This window comes from Vitis vinifera, chromosome 15, assembly GCF_030704535.1.
Source record: "Vitis vinifera cultivar Pinot Noir 40024 chromosome 15, ASM3070453v1".
NCBI lineage: Eukaryota > Viridiplantae > Streptophyta > Magnoliopsida > Vitales > Vitaceae > Vitis > Vitis vinifera.
In genome coordinates, this window is record NC_081819.1 from 23,474,986 (window position 1) to 23,498,326 (window position 23,341).

Below are 23,341 nucleotides of genomic sequence, written 5' to 3' on the forward strand. Positions count from 1 at the left end.
CTACATCAATAGGTTGTCAAATTGGTTTTTTTACTTTACAAAATAAAAGATTGTTTTAAAAAATATTAAAATATTAAAATATTAGTTTTAAAAACAAAAGACAACAAAAATGAATTAGCAGAGCTTCAAAAATATTTTAATGGAAAGAAACAAAACAATACAGAGATTCCTGCCTGCATAAGAATTCGCTTGAATTCTTATTAACACGCTTGACGTCATCCTTGTTTGGGTAATTCTTATTAACACGCTTGAATGTTTGAATCTATGTTGTAATCAAAATTCTACACTTATAAATTATTTTACTTTCATGATGCTTTACAACAAACAGATATTAAGGTATGACCGAAGGAAAAAAAAAAAAATCCAGCAAAATTGAATAAACCCGACCAAGAGAGCTTGGCCCGATTATACATATGATAGACCCTGGCCAAGCTACCTGACCCTGGCCGCCCTATTTACATCTCTAGATATTACTGATTTTCCATATTAACTTGTGGAGTAATTTGCAACAGCACTCGTGTGCAATGGTGGAAAGGAGATTCTTCTATCTATGAGTTCCTTAAAACCAAAATAATAGCTCAAACAAATCAATAGGGTACAATGTTCCATTTTGTTTGCCAAATATTACAACATGCACATTCAAGATTACACCAACTCCACCCACGAAAAATACAGGCGATGACTAGCTGAGATTCATCAGTTAGGTCTACAACCTTGACCCTGCTCAGCAAGTCATTTGGCAACCCAACAGATAATTGGCCATTGCGGTTTTGATATTAACTTCAGTTCAGCTGCTTTCTGGAGAGGCTTGGGATTTCTCAATTAGAAACTCAATTTTCTGGTAATCAATAAAAAAACAAATTCAGGGCTGAGGTACAAGAAATAAATGGACAAATGTAAGAATCTATTATTTAAAAAAAATATGAACTGAATTCATAATCAGAAACACGAGTGACTTATTATCCCCTTTTTAAAACAACTGCAGACTGAATTTAGAAATTCATTAAGTTAGAACTTGGTTGAGGGTGTTTGATAAAAAGACTCAAAATCACAAGTTCTGTTCTAAAGTAGAATCCAAAATGAACACAGCTCCCTTATTAGCAACAAAGAAAGTCCTCATTTTTTTGTGAAGAAAAGAAATGTCCTCATTTTTTTTCTTTTTTCAAACAAAATTATCATTTGAGAGACTTCCATATCGACTCCACTCAAGTGCTATGGAAAGCAACAGTGGATCATTTTGTTCACATGCGATCTCTAGTTACCTATGAAGGAAGTGAAAGATACACACCTTTACTGATTTGGTAACTTCTTCAAGTTTATTAAGTAGTAAATCACCAGGAATTATGCTTTTGCGATCTGCTGGAGTGTGGCGTGGTGAACCTGTTATCTGCATGTCATAGTCATATTGTGACCTGAATGTTAAACAAAATCTATAAACTAATAATAAGAACATCACTAACAGGGAGTACGAAAAATCATTCCACAAAACTCTACTGTCCAATATTTGTCTAAAAGAACAGAGTTAATCAAGAAGTTTAAAGCATCAAAATAGACAGGTATGGCCTAGGCTACCTCAATGGCTTCTTGATTAGGTGGCGCAGTTGGGAGCAAGACTGCCCAGTTAAGTATATAGTAAAGATACACTGTAAAAGAGCAGTGGTTGCATCCCAGACCTATCTCTAGAGTAGCAGAATGCTGAGAACAATTGCATGAAACAAGCTTATTTTTGATAGGTTGCGTAAACCATTGATTCATGCACTTAGAGCAAGTTTCTATGAGTGTTGAAAAGTGTCTCAAATTATTATTTCATACATATTTCTTATAGTAAAGAAAATTGCAACAGATATTTCATTTATTGATATTAGAAAAAATTTACCTACAGAAAAAAAAAGGAAGGTATTAGAAATATCTCTATAAACATTATAGGTGATGAGGGTAAAAAGTGATGTGATTGAGAAAAGTCTATAAAATATATACCTAGTAGGTAGAGATAAGAAGAAGAGTGGGAAACATTTGGTAGAGTAGGACTTGATCTTGAAAAATAGAATTTGTTTTAGAGCTGAGGAATTGTATTCGTATTCTCTTCCCTCTACAATTTGTTTATAGGAATTGGTTATCTCTAATTGTAAATGTAGGCATTATTGAGTAAACCATGTTAGAACCTTTTGTTCCTTTATCTGAATTTACTTTTATCTTTATGCAATTATACAATTTATAAGTTCAAACCTTCCATTGACACAAGAAGTTAGTATTAGAGCTTTGTTAAGATTTTAGACAAGCAAGGAGAATATCCAAGGTTGAAGATTGCGAAAGTACAATTTGAAAGCAAAGATGGTAAATAACTATTTGGAAGATACAATAGAATTACAAAAGAAATTTTTGTAAATGGTAGAGCTAGTTATTCTATCATCAGCATGTGATACATAGGCATATACTTTGTTATCCAAAATAAATATAGATTCATGTAATTTAAAATGATGAAGTGTTTGAAATGTGACTCTACAAAGATCTACCAAACAAGGAGCTTCTATGGCACATGATGAAGTTGTGGCGTGGAGCAAAAATTCAAAAGATCTAGTGCTATGAACTTAGAATTAGAGAGAACGAGATACACCTTTTTCTCCACTTTTATGATATTTTAGAGAAAAAGAATTTGAAGTCTCCCTAATTGAGCCCTTCTCCAGGTTTGTTATGGTGATTTGGAAACACAAACCAATCATCTATGAAGAAATTGTGAGTGTGTGTTTCAGTGTGTGCATGAATCATGAATGAAGCTACAAGGGGTGGAAGAAGTTGGTTTGTTGTGGAGTCTAAATCCTTCGAGCTTTTGGTTGAGGATGTGGGAGGGAAGTTGAGAGGGTGAATTTTGGGAGAGATGCAGAGGTGTAGACCCTCCGTTTTGTCCATTTAACACGTCTTTAAGTTCACTTCTAGTGCTTCACAGTAGTTCCTTGGTGGTCCATTGTTATTCATACTACTTACCTTTTTTTTAGCCACCTTGGAGACTTTAGTTGAGAGATTTGTCTGACCTCTTATTGTGACCTTGGCCGCCTTTCGAGTTTAGATTAGGCTTTGTTTAGGTGCATTTTGGGTTAGATTCCATTTAGTTCCCTCTAGGTCACTCAGGCACTTTTAGACTCACTTTTTTATATGACTTGCATGATTGCATGGCTTGCATGACTTGTGTGGCTTGTATGGCTTTCTTTGTTATTTTTATTTTATTTTATTTTATTTTATTATATTATAAGTTTTCTAACTCATATTTCTTGGCTTTTTTTGGCATGAGGAAATGGGCTGCCATCTATTTGGAAGGAGAACTTCCCTTTTAGAAAGTAGTTCACGGTCTTTGGAGGCAAGAGAGGATATTCATGGGATTTTTTAGAGGATTCTCTATGCGTGAAAATGAATAGAATTCATGCCTTAAAAGAGGAACAACTGTCCATTAGAGGATGCAGCAGCCACAATTGGGGAGATTTTCCAACAAGCAATATAGAAAAGGTGATCATGCAGCCACATATGGAAGGATGAGGCCACTTTCCAAACACTGGACACACCAAAAAAAAGGAATAGATCTCCACGCATTCTCTGGGGGGATCACACGCTGCTAATGGGAGTCTTTTTCTCATATTTTTAAGAAAGGAAACAAGGTGCACAGAAGGAAGATTAGGGATGCGCAGGCGAGGATGAAGGGAGAACCACCAGATTTCTAAAGAAAAAGGCGCATTCCATAAAACAACCACCATTGGAAAGTGACAACCCGCCACTTAAAATCGACAACATACATTCACCATTGAGAGGAGCACGCACATTGAGGGCAAGAGAGGGTGACTGCATCATTAATTCTCTAAGGAACAGCCACAAATTCTCTTCAAAGTGGGCCGCCACTTTCCATCACACTTGGAGCACACGCGCTGTCAGTCCACCAAGGAGAGATCCACGCTGCTGGTCTACAGGGGAAGAAACCAGCTGCCATGTTCACAAAGATCCATGCACAGCACGTAGGGGGCATCCACTTGCACTACACATAGAGATGGAAATCTCCATACACTAGCCGCCATTCATAGGAGAAATTGAAGTCACACTGCAGTCGCACCATAAATCTTCTGAAGCAACCACCATTTAAAAGGATTCACATAGGCTGCCACCAAAAAGTTTCCATTGATAGACTGCGAGAGAGGATTTCCGGGGGAATGGTGATGCAAAGAGAGGGAGATGAGAGGAAAGCAGGAGAATTTTATTATTGTTTTCATGAGAGAAGTAGAGACATATATCTCTATGGGGGGCATGGTGAAGACGCATAGGAGTGAGATGATAAGAGTGAGAGCAAGAGACTTTTGGAGACGGAACGGGTGCACAGTTTGGGGTATGAGAGTGAGATGATCATATTTATGGAGGGGGAGTCAGTGCATGGTTCAAGGGGGAAGAAGGCAAAAGGGAAGAGATAAGAGAACCAGAGGAGCACCTTGAGGAATGGCTATTGTAGATATTGTATTCCTATTCATCATCACCTCGTTCTTCATTCATTGCTTGTGGTTTCTGGTATGTTATTAGTTGCTTTTGCATAGGTGTTATTCGTTGCTTACGTACGGATATCATAGGACGTATGGTGATTGTTGAATCTGGAGATTTTATCTGTGGTAATCCTTGATCTATCCACCTCATTCATTTGAGTATTTAAGCTGCAACCCTTTGTTCTCTGTTTTTGGGTTTTTATTTCTTTAAGCTCATTGATAAAAACATGATTTGGAGCTTTCGAAAACTAGGCTATTATTCTCTATTGCTTTCATGCATTTTCTTAATGTTTCTTCCTCGATTGTTCTTGCCGTATTTTCTTCTGTGATTTATGCCTTTCTTGTATGTGTTTCTACCCCCATTATGTTTTCAAATGCCACAATGGATATGTACGGTCTTCCACATGCAAATCAAGGACCCATAACCAATGCTCAACTTGCCTCTGAAGAATCTGGAAAGAGAAAATCCAGAAAGATAAGCATCCATGGCTTCTTCTCATTAGCAACTGCAAACCCATCAATAGATATGGGATTCAGAGCCAATCTGGGAATTTTTAGTGTCATCTTATGAATACTTTATTTCCATTATGAATTGGAACTGTGCTTTGATCTTGAGGAATGTGGTTTCTTTAGTGTTTGGGTTGACTGCAGTTTAGTTTGCCTTGGGGTTTGCGTGGATCCATCTGATTCGCTCCCATCATTGATCAAGAATGGGAAACCTATGGTCAGGATTCTGATTTTGGGTGGAAGCAAAATGCTGAATCTGTGAGGAAGTTATGCATTGAGACTACTGATCAGTCTTCCATTGAAGGTAAAGAGAGTGTTCCGGTTTGCCGATATCTGGCTGCATCGTTGAGAAACAGCCTACTGCATCAAGAAAAAGGAGAGTAGCACACACATCAGGCTGGAGCAGACATTTAGAATCAGATTTTTGGAGGAGATTTTTGGGGAAAAAGAACCAGAATTTTTCAAGAAGGGCGAGGGAACACAGCCGCACCATGGGGATTGACTTTTCTATCACGCAGAAGGAGAGAAAAGGAATAGCATGCACAGTTCATTTTAAGGTGGACTCCCTACAGCACGCACGGATTGAGGGACAGCCTGCACTCCCATGGGGACCACACACTAACAGCAACCACACGGTGAAAAAAAACCAAACACACAGCCATACGCATCATTAACATCAAAGTGGCAGTCACACAGGTCAAAAGATCACACAGCCGGCTGCATCTTGGAGAAGACGACCATCATGCCGCCACGGGTCAGTGGTACATACCAGAATTTGAGGAAGGAGGAGCAGCCACCTTTTCTCCATTGATCATCAGCCCGCACCACCAGTAAGAGCAGGATAACACCTTGGTTTGCGTATTGAAGGTACGTCCCATCTCACCTATTTTCGAGAATTCTATGGACGCGTATGCTATTGATGACTTTATCCATACTTGATGTGATTCTTAAGCACTTAGATGTATGCTTGATTTGCTTGGATAAAACAAATGTTGTGTATTATATTTCTATGCTAACTTTAATGTTTTATGATAGCGCTTGAGAAGTAGTTCAGGTACACACTTTGTCTCTCTTTTATGATCATGATTGGACTTTCTGGCTTGGTATGTTAATTCTGAAATCACCTTAGTCTACCTAGGTACCCTCAATCAATTAATTAATTAATTACTACATTCCCCTCAACTTAGTCATTAGAGATCTCTTTAGAGTTTAGAGGCGTGCTACCTCTTGGAGGTACCTTCCCAATAGGTAACCTGATCCCCGAACTAAGACTCGGGTTTTTCAAGACTTGCTTTTCCAAAACTATGGAATCACTTCTTTAGAATTTTCTTTCTTGTTTTATTTTCCCTTTTAAAATAAAATAAAATAAATGATGACTCCAACTTTTCCAAAACTAATTTTTCACCAATAAAAATGAATCTTACAGATTGAGTGAGAACGCACGTGAAAAATGCCGGTCCATAGGACCGTTGTTTGGTGGGGTGGTAGGGTGATTTTTCTGTTCCTTTTCCTGATTTGGAGTTTGTGAGGAAGTGGGTGGATCACCATTGGCACTTAAAGGGAAGACTAAGAATTGCTGTTTTGGGAAGAGGGCTATTGTTGTTTGAGTCTTTGAGTGAGGCTGAGTGGGTCCTTGCCAGAGGCAAAAGGAGGATTAAGGAGAATTTCTTGCATTTGGAAAGATGGAATCCAGAGGTGGTGTGTATCTGTAAGGGAGCTCATGCTAAAGAGGCCTAGGTGAGGGTGGTGCGTCTCCCACTTCATCTATGGAGTTGTGAGGTGTTCAAAACAATTGGCGATGGTTGTGGAGGTTTTATTGTTGTGGATGAACATACAAAATTTTTTACTAACTTGCAATGGGCCAAAATTTTGGTGAAGATAGTGGGAAGGGACTTACCCAATCTATTCAGGTTATAGTCAGGTTGGGGTGTTTCTCTATTCAGCTGTGGTGGGAAATTCCGCCTTGGTTTGTGCAGGTGCTATTGTCGAGAGGGAGCTGCATGAACAGAGTCACAGTGGCCAGGGAAGAAGATGAGAGAAGCCCACATGCTGCCTTCAGCAGAAGCCCAAAAGGCTGAGGAGCAGTTTGAGGTACAAGTCATGTCACCCTCTGAAGGAAAGTCAAAGAGAGTTGCAGCCTTTACTGCAGCAGAATCAGGGCCATTTGATGGTGGGTCTGAGGAGGGTGATGGGGTAGGGAACCTAGAGTGCAGAGGTAAAGTCATAGGGGGTAATGTGTGATGGGGGAAAGCCTTTTAAAGTTTATTTAAGGAAGAAAGGGAAGACCTAAGTAAACTTTAAGTAGGATTAATATTAATTAGAATTGAATTGGGATTCCTCTGATTCTCCGCTGCCTCAGCCTCCGAGCTCCTCCGCATCTCAGACATCTCAGGCTTCTATTGCCTCTGTTGCCCAGCCTGGTAATGCCTCTGCCTGCCTTACCCACACATCTTCTCTTGGACCCTGGATTCTAGATTCTGGAGCATCTGATCACCTATCTGGTAATAAGGATCTTTTCTCCTCTATTACTACTACCTCTGATTTACCTACTGTTACCTTAGCTAATGGTTCTCAAACTGTGGCTAAAGGTATTGGTTTGGCCCTTCCTCTGCCTTCTCTACCTCTCACTTCTGTCCTTTATACTCCTGAATGTCCTTTTAATCTTATTTCCATCAGCAAAATCACTCGTACTCTTAATTGCTCTATTACCTTTTCTGATAAATTTGTGACCTTGCAGGACCGGAGTACGGGGAAGACGATTGGCATACGACGTGAGTCTCAAGGCCTCTATCACCTCACCTCAGATTCATCTCCTGCAGTTTGCATTTCCACTGATGCTCCTCTCCTCATTCACAATCGTCTGGGCCGCCCTAGTCTTTCCAAGTTCCAGAAGATGGTTCCTCGTTTTTCCACTTTGTCGTCGCTTCCGTGTAAGTCATGTCAGCTTGGGAAACATACTCGTGTCTCGTTCCCAAAGCGTTTGAATAATCGGGCAAAGTCTCCTTTTGAGCTTGTCCACACTGATGTTTGGGGTCCTTGTCGGACTGCGTCTACTTTAGGATTTCAGTATTTTGTCACTTTCATTGATGACTATTCTCGATGTACTTGGTTATTTTTAATGAAAAATCGAGCTGAGTTATTCTCTATTTTCCAGAAATTTTATACTGAAATCCAAACCCAGTTCAATATTTCTATTCGTGTGTTACGCAGTGACAATGCCAGGGAATATTTTTCAGCCCAATTTATTTCGTTTATGTCTCATCATGGAATTCTTCATCAGTCTTCTTATGCTCATACTCCTCAACAAAATGGGGTAGCTGAACGCAAGAATCGACATCTTGTTGAGACAGCTCGTACTCTCCTCCTCCATAGTCACGTTCCTTTTCGTTTTTGGGGGGACGCTGTTCTTACCGCTTGTTATTTGATTAATCGTATGCCCTCCTCTGTCTTACACGATCAGATTCCTCACTCCCTTCTCTTCCCTGACCAACCACTTTATTTTCTTCCTCCTCGTGTCTTTGGTTGTACTTGCTTTGTTCATATTCTCACTCCTGGACAAGACAAGCTTTCCGCCAAAGCCATGAAGTGCCTCTTCTTGGGATATTCCAGACTTCAGAAGGGTTATCGTTGTTATTCCCTTGAGACTCATAGATACTTTGTCTCCGCTGATGTCACCTTCTTTGAGGACTCACCATTCTTTTCCACTACTTCTGAGTATATATATATACAAGGCTAGGAGTCCTAACTACCATACATGTGACCTATATTAACAAGGAAAGATAGTATACTATACATACATTATATTCAACACTCCCCCTCAAGCTGGAGCATATACGTCATATGCACCAAGCTTGTTACAAATATATTTAATCCTAGGACCTCTGAGAGATTTAGTGAAGATGTCTACTAGTTGATCATTTGAATTGACAAAACTTGTAGCAATACATCCTGATGCGATCTTCTCTCTAATGAAATGACAATCAACTTCAATATGCTTGGTCCTTTCATGAAAGACTGGATTGGATGCAATATGTAATGCGGCCTGGTTATCACAGATGAGTTTCATCTGTTCATCCTTTCCAAATCTCAACTCCTGAAGAAGATGTCTCAACCATATGAGTTCACATGTTGCCAAAGCCATAGCTCGATACTCGGCTTCAGCGCTAGATCTGGCCACTACATCTTGTTTCTTACTCTTCCAAGATATTAGATTACCTCCAATAAAAACACAGTACCTTGAAGTGGAACGTCTATCTGTGGGTGAGCCAGCCCAATCTGCATCTGTGTAACCAACAACTTGAGTATGACATCTGTTCTCGTACAATACACCTTGGCCTGATGTACTTTTGATATATCGAAGAATACGGATTACGGCATCCCAATGGCTATCACATGGTGACTGTAGGAATTGACTGACAACACTCACAGGAAAAGAAATGTCTGGACGAGTAATGGTGAGATAGTTCAATTTACCTACGAGCCGTCGATATCTCCCGGGGTCTCCTAAAGGCTCCCCCTGTCCTGGTACAAGTTTGACATTCGGATCCATAGGTGTGTCTACCGGTTTACAATCTAACATACCGGTTTCTTCCAGGATGTCTAAAGCATACTTCCTTTGAGAAAGGACCACACCAGAACTGGATTGAGCTATCTCAATTCCCAAGAAATACTTGAGTTTCCCCAAGTCTTTGGTCTGAAAGTGGGTAAAAAGATGTTGCTTTAGTTTCTGAATACCATCCTGATCACTGCCTGTAATGACGATGTCATCCACATAAACAACCAGATAAATACACTGCCCCAAGGAGTTATGATGATAAAAAACTGAATGGTCTGCTGTACTGCGAAGCATGCCAAACTCTTGAACAACAGAACTAAAACAGCTAAACCATGCTCGAGGAGATTGTTTCAAGCCATATAGAGAACGGCGTAACCTGCACACTAAACCAGACTCCCCCGGAGCAACAAAACCAGGAGGTTGCTCCATATAAACTTCCTCGGCAAGATCACCATGAAGGAAGACATTTTTAATATCCAACTGATAAAGAGGCCAAGAACACATAGCAGCCATGGAGAGAAGCAAGCGGACAGAAGCAATCTTGGCAACAGGGGAGAATGTGTCACCATAATCAGAACCATAAACTTGAGTATAGCCTTTAGCAACTAAGCAGGCCTTAAGGCGATCAACCTGACCATCAGGACCAACCTTAACTGCATAGACCCAACGACAACCAACTGTAGATTTACCAGAGGGTAAAACAACAAGATCCCACGTGCCATTAGAGTGCAGAGCAGTCATTTCATCCACCATTGCCTGTCGCCAGCCTGGATGGGAAAGAGCTTCATGGGTGCTCTTTGGAAGAGAAACAGAGGATATAGCAGAAACAAAAGCAGAATAGGGTGAAGATAATCGATGATAACTCAAAAAATTGTAAATAGGATGAGGATTACGAGTAGAGCGAGTACCTTTCCGAACAGCAATGGGTAAGTCATTAGGAGAAGGCAGAGCCGAGGCAGGTGAAGCCGAAGGGATAGGAAGTGAGTCAGCAGGCGCCTCAGGAAAAGGGAGAGGAGCAACGACACGAGGGCGACGATGATAAACCTGCAGTGGTCGAAGGGGCATAGCATCAGGTGGGGAGACAATGGGAATGGGCAAGACTTCAGAAACAGGAAGAGACTCAGAAGTGGTGGAAAAGAATGGTGAGTCCTCAAAGAAGGTGACATCAACGGAGATAAAGTACCGATGAGTCTCAAGGGAATAACAACGATAACCCTTCTCAAGTCTAGAATATCCCAAGAAGAGGCACTTCATGGCTTTGGCGGAAAGCTTGTCCTGTCCAGGAGTGAGAATATGAACAAAGCAAGTACAACCAAAGACACGAGGAGGAAGGAAATAAAGTGGTTGGTCAGGGAAAAGAAGGGAGTGAGGAATCTGATCGTGTAAGACAGAGGAGGGCATACGATTAATCAAATAACAAGCGGTAAGAACAGCGTCCCCCCAAAAGCGAAAAGGAACGTGACTATGGAGGAGGAGAGTACGAGCTGTCTCAACAAGATGTCGATTCTTGCGTTCAGCTACCCCATTTTGTTGAGGAGTATGAGCACAAGAAGACTGATGAAGAATCCCATGATGAGACATAAACGAAGTAAATTGGGCTGAAAAATATTCCCTGGCATTATCACTGCATAACACACGAATAGAAATATTGAACTGGGTTTGGATTTCAGTATAAAATTTCTGGAAAATAGAGAATAACTCAGCTCGATTTTTCATTAAAAATAACCAAGTACATCGAGAATAGTCATCAATGAAAGTGACAAAATACTGAAATCCTAAAGTAGACGCAGTCCGACAAGGACCCCAAACATCAGTGTGGACAAGCTCAAAAGGAGACTTTGCCCGATTATTCAAACGCTTTGGGAACGAGACACGAGTATGTTTCCCAAGCTGACATGACTCACACGGAAGCGACGACAAAGTGGAAAAACGAGGAACCATCTTCTGGAACTTGGAGAGACTAGGGTGGCCCAGACGATTGTGAATGAGGAGAGGAGCATCAGTGGAAATGCAAACTGCAGGAGATGAATCTGAGGTGAGGTGATAGAGGCCTTGAGACTCACGTCCTATGCCAATCGTCTTCCCCGTACTCCGGTCCTGCAAGGTCACAAATTTATCAGAAAAGGTAATAGAGCAATTAAGAGTACGAGTGATTTTGCTGATAGAAATAAGATTAAAAGGACATTCAGGAGTATAAAGGACAGAAGTGAGAGGTAGAGAAGGCAGAGGAAGGGCCAAACCAATACCTTTAGCCACAGTTTGAGAACCATTAGCTAAGGTAACAGTAGGTAAATCAGAGGTAGTAGTAATAGAGGAGAAAAGATCCTTATTACCAGATAGGTGATCAGATGCTCCAGAATCTAGAATCCAAGGTCCAAGAGAAGATGTGTGGGTAAGGCAGGCAGAGGCATTACCAGGCTGGGCAACAGAGGCAATAGAAGCCTGAGATGTCTGAGATGCGGAGGAGCTCGGAGGCTGAGGCAGCGGAGAATCAGAGGACTGGGCCATATGGGCAGTGCGAGGAGGTCTTCCATGTAACTGATAGCAACGATCGCGAGTGTGGCCAAGTTTATTGCAATAGGTGCAATGAGGACGTTGGCCTCTACCTCGGGTACCACTGCGTCCTCCTCGAGAGGTAGTTTGAGAAACTAACACAGAAGAATCTGAAGCGCTATCAGATGGCACAGTCTGAGTGGACGAGATACGGAGGAGGCGAGCAAACACATCATCCAAGGACGGAACTGATGAACTACCAAGAATCTGATCACGAATAGGCTCAAGATCCGGACGGAGGCCAATAAGAGTAAGGACCATGAAGAACTTGTCAAGCTGTGTTTGTTGAGCCCCAACATCAGGAGTAAGAGGCATCACAGTCAAGAACTGCTCCTTAAGAGAGGCAATCTGACCAATATAAGTAGATAGATCCAAGTCCTGTTGGCTGAGATGGACAATAGCAGAAGCCACCTTATAAAGACGCTGGATATCATTCGTGTATAATCCTTTGGCCTGAGTCCAAAATTTAAAACAAGTTTTATATGCCTGAAGATGAAGAAGAATCCGGGGATCAACCGATTGCCATAATACACTACATAACTGTGCATCTATCTTCCTCCACTGTACGCGGTCAACCTCAGGGATATCTGCCTCCTGGGTAACCAAGTGATCCTCATATCCTTGACCCATAAACCAAAGTTCAACAGAGGCAGACCAGGAGAGATAATTCTCACTGCCAACCAATTTCTCTGAGGTAATCAGAGGAGATCCAGAGAGAACAGAGGTAAAGATCTGATTTTTGGTGGTCATATTCACGTATTTGGATCAAAGAGAGCCCTAAGATGGGTTCAGATTTCGGCGGAGAGAGAAAAACAGTGAAACCACGGCTGTGAGAGGTGCAATCAATGGAGAAAAAAAAGGTCGTGTCGTGCCTGGAGAGGAAGAGAAGCAGCACCCAAGCCTCGGAGATGGAGGGGGAGCCCTGTCGGAGGTGGCCGGAATGGCAAGAAAGCCAAAAACAGGGAAAAAATGGAGATGCAGGGCTCGGGGAGGACTGCCGGAGGGCTAGAAGGCCAAGACGGCGCCGGACGAGCCTGGAGAGGTGTCGGAAGTGGCCGGAAAGTGAGCCACGCGCCGTCACGCGCCGGCGCGTGGGTGACAGTCCAGAGGAGAAGAGCGGGGCGTGGGGGCGCGTGAGATTCCGGTTGCCGGTGGGGTTTCCACTGGCGTGTAGATCAGCCTCCGGCGTTTCGGAATATGTGGTCGTTTCCCGGAAAAGAGGTCGCCGGAAAATTTCGCCGGAAAAGGTTGCCGGCGTGGTGGAGATCCGACGGCGATGAGGTTGTCCGGGGTGGTTCGGGAAGAGAATGAGGGGACCGGAGTGAAACACGGTCACTGGATGGTTCGCCGGAATTGAGTACACGGCTAAACCGAAAAAATTAGGTTTTCTCCTTTGGCTCTGATACCATGTTGAGAGAGAGAGAGAGAGGAGAAAAACCTTATTCACATTCATGTAATGTCTACTTACAATTGAGAGATATATATATACAAGGCTAGGAGTCCTAACTACCATACATGTGACCTATATTAACAAGGAAAGATAGTATACTATACATACATTATATTCAACAGTATTTATTGGAGTCTAATTAGGATTAGCTAGTTGAGTTATAATATAATTAGAATTTGAGTCATAATAGGTAATTAGAGTCCTAGTAGACTTTGGATGTTATAATTAGAATTAGAATCATAATAGGTTATTAGAGTCTTAGTAGACTTTGGATTTCTTAGAGAAGCCTATAAATAGGCTAATCAATGTAAATCAAAGGAATGAATTTTGATGAATAATATTATACTTTCTTTCATTGCAAGGTTGCAACCTTCAATGGTGAGACTGCATTGATTTTCTTCTAGGTGAAACTCCTAGAAGGCCTTAGTGAGACTCTAAGGTTTTCCCATATTTTCTTCATTATTTCTTCTTTCTCTCTATTTCTTATCTTATAATTTTCTCTACCATAAAGTTTATTCCTTGTTCCTCTCCTTACACCCTAAAAATAAAACCCTAACCCACCTACCCTTGAGTGTAGGCAACCATCTTAGGGTTGTCCTACATCAATGTGTCTAGTCCTAAATGCTTGGGTGGGTATAGAAGTGGGTTGGGCGGCGTTAGAAGCGGGTCGGTGGGTATATATATATTGAAGGATACAATGCATTTTGGATATATTAAATGATATAAAAGAAATGTTTATATATATATATATATATATATATATATATATATATATATATAAGTATTTTTTATTTAAAAATGTTAATAATTTTATTTATAAATTTATAATTTTCTTGTATTTAATTGCTATAATTAAATTTAACTTATTTACAATAAATTTATTTTAATTAATTTATAATATAATATATATATATATATACACACACACACAAACACAAATAAATTTTATTTTATAAACTAATATATATGATACATCTTATGAAAGACCAACATAGCTTTATTGGCAAGTGACTTTAGTTTCCTACAAAATACTAGGGTTCAAGTCCTGGTGGTGTACTTTGGGTTTATAATTTTTCTAATCTTTGTGGGAGTGAATCCCTCATCGGAAATGAGGAGCAAACTGAAGCTCTATTTAAGAAGGGATGCTCCCATTGCATGCACTTTTGAGGCATGGATTGGGCTGCAGAAAAGATGCATGCCTTTAAAGGCTTGGACGGATTGGGTTGCAGCAAGTTGGGCTAGATGCTTTTGAGGCCCATTTCAACTTCAAAATTTTAAATGAAAGGGAAGCTGATGTGGCACTGATTTATCGGCAATATCGTAGAAATATCCATAAATTGTCAAAATATCGCCAAAATATCAGCGATAAATGGAGAAAAAAACTGAAAAATCGGTTGGTTGATATATCCATCCCATATTTGTGTCAAGCCTGGCCAATACGCGATACATAGTGACATTTTTGTCCCTGGTTGCAACTTAGGGAATGAGGCTCATGGTAGAGAGGAGTATTTTAGGCGGTGTTTTTTGTCTATTCTCCACTGTTTTTCATCCAAAAAGGAAAAAAAAAAAAAAACAGAGACTGTCATCAGATATTTTTTTTCTGGCCATACTTGTTGCTGCCCATTGCTTCCTTTCGTATTGCAGTATTGTTTCAACCCTATTTAACATTTTTTTTGCTGATCCTTTTTTCTCTTCTGTTGAGGAGTATTACAATGACCCTATTTTTCCCCCCTGTCTTGCTTTTATAAACAAGGCAGAACCTTCAAAACCCATCACCACAAACCCTCAAACTCCTTCACATAATGATAATCTTAGCCTTCAAATCTCCACTATGGAATTAAAAAACTTTATGGAGTGGTCTCAATCAGCCAAAATCTCTTTGACGCGAAAAGGGAAATTTAAGTATAATCCTAAATACGCTTAGGTTTATGATCGTGTTTTGGGAAAGGAACCTTTCTCTGATCTGGATGAAGCATTCATGCTTGTAAGAGGTGAAGAAAGTCATAGGGAGTTAATGGGAAAAAATATGAGGATTCAAGCCTAACTATAGAAACTTCTGCCCTCAAAATCAGCAATACTAAAAAGGTTCTTGCTGCTGGACAGTCTTGGAGTTTGAGGAGAAATGATCAACGAGACAACCAGAGTGACAATAAGTGGTGTGACTTCTGTAAAAAGTCACGCCACACTAGAGAAACTTGTTAGCAACTTCATGGAAAACCTAAGAATGTGCCAAATCAAAAAGGGCAAAATGGAAGTGCTACCCGTGCCTTTAATGTTGGACCTGTTGAACAAAAAATTGTGAACAATGGAGAAGAAGAGGCCAAACCTTTCACAAAAGAGCAATGGGATTCACTGCATTGTGTCATTAACCTATCTAAGAGTTAATCCAATCGTTCCCCTACTTGTGCTTGACCGAGCAAGGTAATTTCAAAAATGCTCTCAATGTCATTCCAGGTAATAAAGTCTCATGGATCATTGATTCAGGGGCTTCTAACCATATGACCAGATGTTCTAATTTATTTACTTCATATTTTCCATGTTTTGGGAATCAAAAATTACAAATTGTTGATGGTACATTATCATCAATTGTTGGAAAAGGGTCTATACCTATTTCAAAAAACTTGATCTTAAATTTCATTCTTCATGCTCCTAATTTGTCTTGTAATTTGTTTTCAATCAGTAATTTATTAAAGATAGTCATTGTGTTGTTAAATTCTCATCTCATTGTTGTGAATTCCAAGATTTGGATTCAGGGAGGTCAATTGGTAGTGCCAGAGAAATGAATGGGTTGTACTACTTTGAGGATGAAAATCTCTCAGAAAGGCAAGCTCAAGTGGCAAATCAGCCTTCAACTGAAGAAATTATGTTATGGCATTTTAGATTAGGGCCTCCTAGGCTCTCTTATTTGCAACGTTTGTTTCCAAAGTTGTTCAAAAATAAACAAGTCTCCAAACTTTAGGGTGAATTTTGTGAACTTTCCAAACATCAAAGGGCTTAATTCCTACCACAACCATGTAAAAAATCTGTTCCTTTGTCCTTGTGCACAGTGATATATGGGGACCCTTGAAAGTGAACAACATTACACAAACACGATGGTTTATCACTTTCATTGATAATCACACACATTTGTGTTGGGTATATTTGTTAAAAGGAAAAATCCGAGGTTGAGAAAGTGTTCAAAAACTTCGATGAGATGATCCAAAACCAATTTGGAACAAAAATAAAGCGTTACGGATTGATAATGAGAAATAATAATATTCCTCAATCTTTGGTACATACCTTTCAGTAAATGGTATTGTTCATCACTCTTCTTGTATCAAAACACCCCAATAAAATGGAGTGACAGAAAGAAAGAATAGACACCTTCTTGAAGTAGCCCAACCATTCATGTTCACAAATTAGGCCCAAAACAATTATGAGGTGAGGCCATTTTAACTACTTCTTATCTCATAAATAGGATGCCTTCTCGGGTCCTTGTTTTGCCACACCTCTATCTACTTTCACTCAATTTTACCCTACCACAAAATAATTCACTTCTCTTCCTCCAAGAATCTTTGGCTGCATAACATTCGTTCATGACCATGATCCTCATCGTAGTAAGCCTGACCCTAAATCCATTAAATGTCCCTTCCTAGGATACTCACCAACCCAGAAAGGGTACAAGTGATATGATCTTCTCACCAAAAAAATGTTTGTCAGTCTCAATGTCACCTTTTTTGAAAACCAATCATATTATGCCCACACTCACCATCAAGGGGAGAATTCTAGTGAAGCCTTGTTTTGGGAAACCATTCCTCTACCTGTCTCATCATTTGAGAGCATGCCTTCCATTCCTGTTCAATCACTTGTTTGTTCTCCTATCCCTTCTTCACCTTCCTCACCTATGTCATCTCCCCTGTCTAAAATGCCAACGCAACAACTAAGGGAAGAAGATTTACAACAACCAAAGCTTCATGTTTACTCTAAGAGAACTAATCTAAGGAGGATAGAACCATCAGTGCACTGCCAAGAACCCGAACTGATATCCATTGATCTGGAAAGCATAGGTAATTCTTATTCCTCTCCTTCTGTTGATGATCTTGATTTGCCTATTGCTCTTAGAAAATGAACCCGGTCTTGTACACTTCATCCAAATTCAAATTTCGTGTCCTATCATCGTCTCACATTCCTATAAAGTTTTTTTGTCTAATATGTTCAGTGTAGTTGTTCCAAAGATAGTGCAGGAAGCTCTCATTATTCCTGAGTGGAATGATGCAATCAGGGAGGAAATTAGGGTGATTGAAAAAAATGGAAGGTGAAGCTACCGAAAGGAAAGTCTCATGTTGGATGCAAATGGATTTTTTTGATGAAGCACAAACCAAATGGGACTGTTGATCGATTCAAGGCAAGATTGATGGCAAAGGGATACGCCCAGACATATGGAATTGACTATTAGAAGATGTTTGCACCAGTTGTGAAGATGAATACTATGAGAGTTTTACTGTCTCTTGCTGGAAATTTAATTTGGCCTCTCCACCAACTTGATATTAAAAATGATTTTCTGAATAGTGAACTTGAAGAAGAAGTCTATATGCAGTTACTACTTGGCTTTGAAGAAAATTATGGTAGAGAAAAGGTGTGCAGGTTAGGACGATCATTGTATGGATTAAAGAAATCTCCTAGGGCTTGGTTTGATCATTTTTCAAGGTCGACTAAGGAAGCAAGGCATCTACAAAGTTAGTTAAATCACACCATGTTTTTCAAATTTTCCAAGGAAGGTAAAACAACCATCTTAATAGTACATGTTAATGACATAATTTTGACAGGAGATGATGTGTATGAAATTGATCACCTGAAAAAGGAACTTGCAAAGGAATTTGAGATGAAGGATTTGGGTCTTCTAAGATATTTCTTGGGTATGGAAGTGGTGCATTCAAAAGTGGGTATTGTAGTCACACAGAGAAACTATGCACTTGACTTGTTGAAGGAAATAGGAATGCTAGGTTGCAAGCCTATTGAAGTTCCAATTGACCCAAACCATAAAATTGGGGTCGCCAAAGGTGGTAAAAGTGTCGATAAGGAGCGCTACCAAAGACTTGTGGGAAAGTTGATTTATTTGTCACATACCAGATTGGATATAGCCTTCTTTGTTAGTGTGGTTAGTCAATTCATGCATGCACCTAAGGGGGAGCATTTAGAAGTTGTGTACAAAATCCTAAAATACGTCAAGAAAACTCTAGGTAGGGGTTTATTATTCAAAAAGGATGAACAGATTTGAATTGATGCATTTACAGTCAAATTAGGCAGAATTGAGAAAACTACTTAAAGAATTAAGAATCAAGATTGAGGGACCAATGAAGCTCTACTGTAATAATAAGGCAGCCATAAATATAGCTAACAATCCAATGCAACATAATAGAACCAAACATGTTGAGATAGATAGACAATTTATGAAAGAAAAGCTGGAGAGTGGATTAATGTGCATGCCTTTCATGTCAACTAATGAACAACTAGCAGATATCTTCACCAAAGGTCTATCCAAGCAAGCATTCAAGCTACTAGTCAACAAGCTAGGTCTCATTGATATCATCAAACCAACTTGAGGGGAAGTGTAGAAAAACAACTCAGATTATTCTTTGACTTTCAGAAATTAAGGCCAAGATTTTTTCCTAATTTAAACATAGCATTTTTGGGCAGTGAAGGATAGGATCAAAATTAGGAAAATAAAGATTATTCTTTATGCATCACCATGTATATTACAACTGATTTCTAGGAGTTCCAGTTGTACATATTTTTTTTTTCTATATATTTTGTATCTATTCACATAGGAATGTGTTAGAAAAAGTCTTCCTCAATAGAATATTTTATTCTGGTTTCTCCATTTACGGGTTCAAAGCTTCTTGTGATAAAGAAATTATCTAAAAAAAAAAAGAAAGGGAGTGATAAAACCCCATTTACTTCATGATACTAAAACTAACTGAATATAGCCAGAAAACAAACATATGAATGACAGATTGAACGTTTCTATGACAATGGGCTTGAAACCAAACCAAACAGAGAAGTGAGGGGTGGTTCCAGTCACAAGGCTTTATAATTACCTTCAAACTTTTTGATGGTGATCTAAGTAGAACAGCTGGTCCCTCTGTCAAAGATGTCATACGAACCACACTTTCCCCTTCACCAGTGAGAGCAGGAGGTTTCCAATTTGTACCCACTTCCTGTAGAACCTTTGCAGCTTCTGTTATGATGACCTACAATACATTAATAAGGAAAATATTCATTTAAATTTTCATTTGCCGATCATCTCCTCATAGCAATGCTAAACTATAAAGCAGTAAATCAGAGAATTGCAAATGCCGTGAATTCCATTGTTGTCCACAACATCATAAGAAAAATGACCACAAATACACAGATTAAGTAATTAGTTACCTTCCTCAGAAGTCCAGGGTTAGAGACTCCCTGAACTAGTAGTTCATCCACAGGTGCAGCTTTTCCATGTGCTATGCTTTCGATTCTAAGTGTATGGATGCCATAAACCGATTGCAAGCAACCTATAAACACCACAAATAAAAATTTCATTAATCTATCTAACTGAAGTAATTGTTTGTGAATGATGAACTTGCATGGCTACAAGAATATAAAATAAAATTTAAATTTTGTGTGATTAAGAAAATCTCTAGCCTTTACAAACTGAGACAACAAGCAACCTTTTACTCTTTTATGATTAAATAGTATTAATCAACCTAAAAGGTAAAATCAGTCAAGGGATACCAAAGCTGCAGTAGAAAGAAGAAACTTTCAAAACCCATGAACCAAGAGGTAAAATTACCAAAATGTGCATCTTATTATGCCTCATTGAACAAGCGACTAACCAATTCTCTTTTCTTTTCTTTGAATTGCTTTCCTTAGTAGTCTGAGATTGATCTTTTTTTTTTTTTTTTTTAATAGGTAAGTAGTATGAGATTGTTTAGCAAGCTAAAAAAAGGAAAATGCATGGGAAATTTATAATAACTTGTTAATAAGTTTTCTTCACTTTCCTTCAACATCTAAAAGCGAACCTAGAGTAGCTTCACAATTATGAGGAGTTATGTCTTTCCCTTCAGGCTATATTCCAAACTTTATGAGTAAATCATATTTGATATGCCTAATTATAAGTAAGCTAAGCATAAATGATTGACCTGTAAAATCTGATCAACTAGCCTTTATCAGGAAAGCATTCCAATCATGACTAAATGTGGTTTAGGCTATAGAGAATTGGGAAATAAATGTCATGCAAGTACATTCACACTATATTTAGTGCATAGAAGAATGACAGAACTTGGTACACAGGTACATTGATCAATAAAAAAAAGTTAAAAAAGCAAGACATCTTATAAGTCTTGATTGAGTACCTTGTTCAATGATAATATCAATCACCAGAGACAGAGGTACCTGCTTCTCTACTGTCACATCTCCCCAAAATGGAATATATGAAGGTCTCGATACCTGTGGGAAAAGGGTGAAATAAGGAATTAGCTCTTTACCACATTTTCCTTTGATCAGAAACAAACAATTCATTTTGCAAAAAGTAAATGTGCGGTACAAAAGGTGTATGAACTACTCATAGAGAACAACACAGTTACAAAAATAAGACAATGTAGAAGAAAGGAAAAACTGAGAAGATGATAATTATTTAAAAATAATCATGCAAACCTTGTAGACTATTTGAGTAGGTGTAACATGTAATTTACGAGATGAAATATCTTTCTGAAGCACATATCTCTTGAAGGGAAGGTACAGCAACATAATGATTCCTACTCCCCAAGCTAAAACAAGGAGCAATGAAATAGACATCCATATAATGGTATCATACTGCAGATTATTTTCTGCAAGTTCATCAAAGGAGGCTGTGTACAGTATCTGCTCAGAAGTATCTGCTTCTTCGTCTTCATCTACCTCAGATTCAGGATCTGAAAGCAGTGGATCCTTTGATGAACCAAGTCCAGGTAAACCTTCTGTACGGCTCATTGGTTTTTGTCAAGCTCAGGACTGTAATAAATTAAATTAAACATCAGTAGAAAGCCTAATTTTTTAAAAGACAACAGAAGAAATTGAATTTGTGCATAGCTAATCAATGCAGTAGATATTGAAGTTTAGTCCGTAGTAGTTCATCCTCCCAGAATCCCAGTAAACGAACCTGCGCTTGCGTATTGCTTTGACCCAATAAAAAAAGTTTCACTAAGGATTCAATTTCAACGAAGCTCATTTTGGTTGCTTAAAAAATTGTGGGAAGAAGGTCTAAGAACTTTGAGTCTTAAAATTCTTCACATATGGGATTTGGGAAAATCTATTTTGAAATTTTGATTTCTGAGAGAATCTGAATTTCTAAGATCGCTCTGTTACTGAGAAAAAAAGGCAATCAGAATTTTAAGCCTTGGGTTTCAAATTAAGGCCTCATAAGATGTGACTATATATTGGGGGATTAAGGTTGAGCTGAGTTGAGTAGAATTGGACAGATTTTTTGTTACGTGCTATCTAAGAAAACTTGCTCAGAACTTCAACTTCGTTTCTTTTCCTAGATTTTTCTCCCAGACCAAACATTAGGGACACGATAACCTTAAAAAAGAACAGCTATTATGAACAATTTCTTAGTAAAAAATTAAGGAAATTGAAAAAAAAAAAAAAAAACATAGTTCCTCGAGAAACTCAAGTAATTCTAATTCCTACATTGATACAATCCACATTAGTATCAGTTCCAAAATGCAATTCCAAACACTAACTTCATTTGGTTGCTGAGAAACCAAAAGAAATGAACAAGAAAACATAGACCTTCCCTTTTCCCTTATTCCCATTCCCGATCAAACGGATGATCAGCTCAACTATGAAGCCTCCAACAATTCCCTAACTGAGTTACGTCAAATTTTCAATTTCCTTCATCAGAAAGGAAAAAACTTCTAACTTATTTTCCTCGCTTCTCTCCGTAGAAGCCATTTTTTCCCAAAAGTTGAATGAATTGATCACGTCACAAAACACCGCCAAAAGAACAAGAAAACAAAAAACTTCAAATTCAATTTTCCTTCTATTTTCTGCTTGCTTTCTCGGCAACCAAACAGAGGCGAAGCGTTCCACAATGGAATGGACTAGATACATAACTAAGTTACCATCAAAAGAAGAGGAAAATGCGTTGATTTTCACCTGAAATATCTTCTGAATCACCCAGTAAATGGATTTATTTGGGAAGCTTATGAACTCATTAGGGCTTTGATGTGAAATACAGAGGCTTCGTGGAAAGAAATTGAATCACCAAACTACCATTCTCCGCTTTGTTGTCCGACCGCTGACTCATGTGTACTGACTCGTGTCTTGTACTAGATATTTTTCACACCATACTTTATTAAAAAGGCTGCTAATCCATAAATTAGTAAATTACTCGATTTAGTCCCTTTAAAAAATTAATAAAAAGCTTGTGTAAGTGTAACAAACATGTAAACAAATTGAAGAAAAAAAAAATATATATATATATGTATTTAATTAGAGGCGATGAGAAATGAGACAGTTTAATGAGACCGAATAACCCAATATATTTTAGATGCGGTAAATGCATAAAATCTATGTTAAAAGAAAAAAAATTGCAAGATAATTTTGTTAATAATCATTAAATAATAATTGTTAACTCACTTTTATTAAAATTATTTATATTCCAATTTTAAACTAATTATATTTCTGACACAAGTTTTTAATTTGTCACATGCTTTCACTTTCAAAAAATAATAATAATTTGCATTGATTTGATTATACTTTTAAAAA

The 23,341-nt window shown here is 38.7% G+C and overlaps 1 protein-coding gene across 1 annotated transcript; it reads right to left on the minus strand.

Annotated features, from left to right (window-relative positions):
- Positions 1-525: 525 nt before the first annotated feature.
- On the minus strand, positions 526-22,899 carry LOC100248297 (uncharacterized). The gene is made up of 7 exons (XM_002271318.4): positions 22,730-22,899; positions 21,248-21,583; positions 20,947-21,040; positions 19,985-20,106; positions 19,654-19,806; positions 1,289-1,387; positions 526-838 (listed from the first exon to the last, which is right to left on the minus strand). Exons 2-7 carry the CDS (start codon positions 21,560-21,562, stop codon positions 788-790), a joined length of 834 nt encoding a protein of 277 aa, XP_002271354.1. The 5' UTR covers positions 21,563-21,583; positions 22,730-22,899; the 3' UTR covers positions 526-787.
- Positions 22,900-23,341: the final 442 nt, after the last annotated feature.

Excerpts from the sequence above, each read along its gene's own strand:
- LOC100248297 (XM_002271318.4), bottom strand. The coding sequence starts at position 21,562 with ATGAGCCGTACAGAAGGTTTACCTGGACTTGGTTCATCAAAGGATCCA. Across the intron at positions 20,107-20,946 it reads TGATATTATCATTGAACAAG|GTTGCTTGCAATCGGTTTAT; the intron begins GTACTCAATCAA and ends TGGTGTTTATAG. Across the intron at positions 1,388-19,653 it reads CACCATCAAAAAGTTTGAAG|ATAACAGGTTCACCACGCCA; the intron begins GTAATTATAAAG and ends TATGACATGCAG.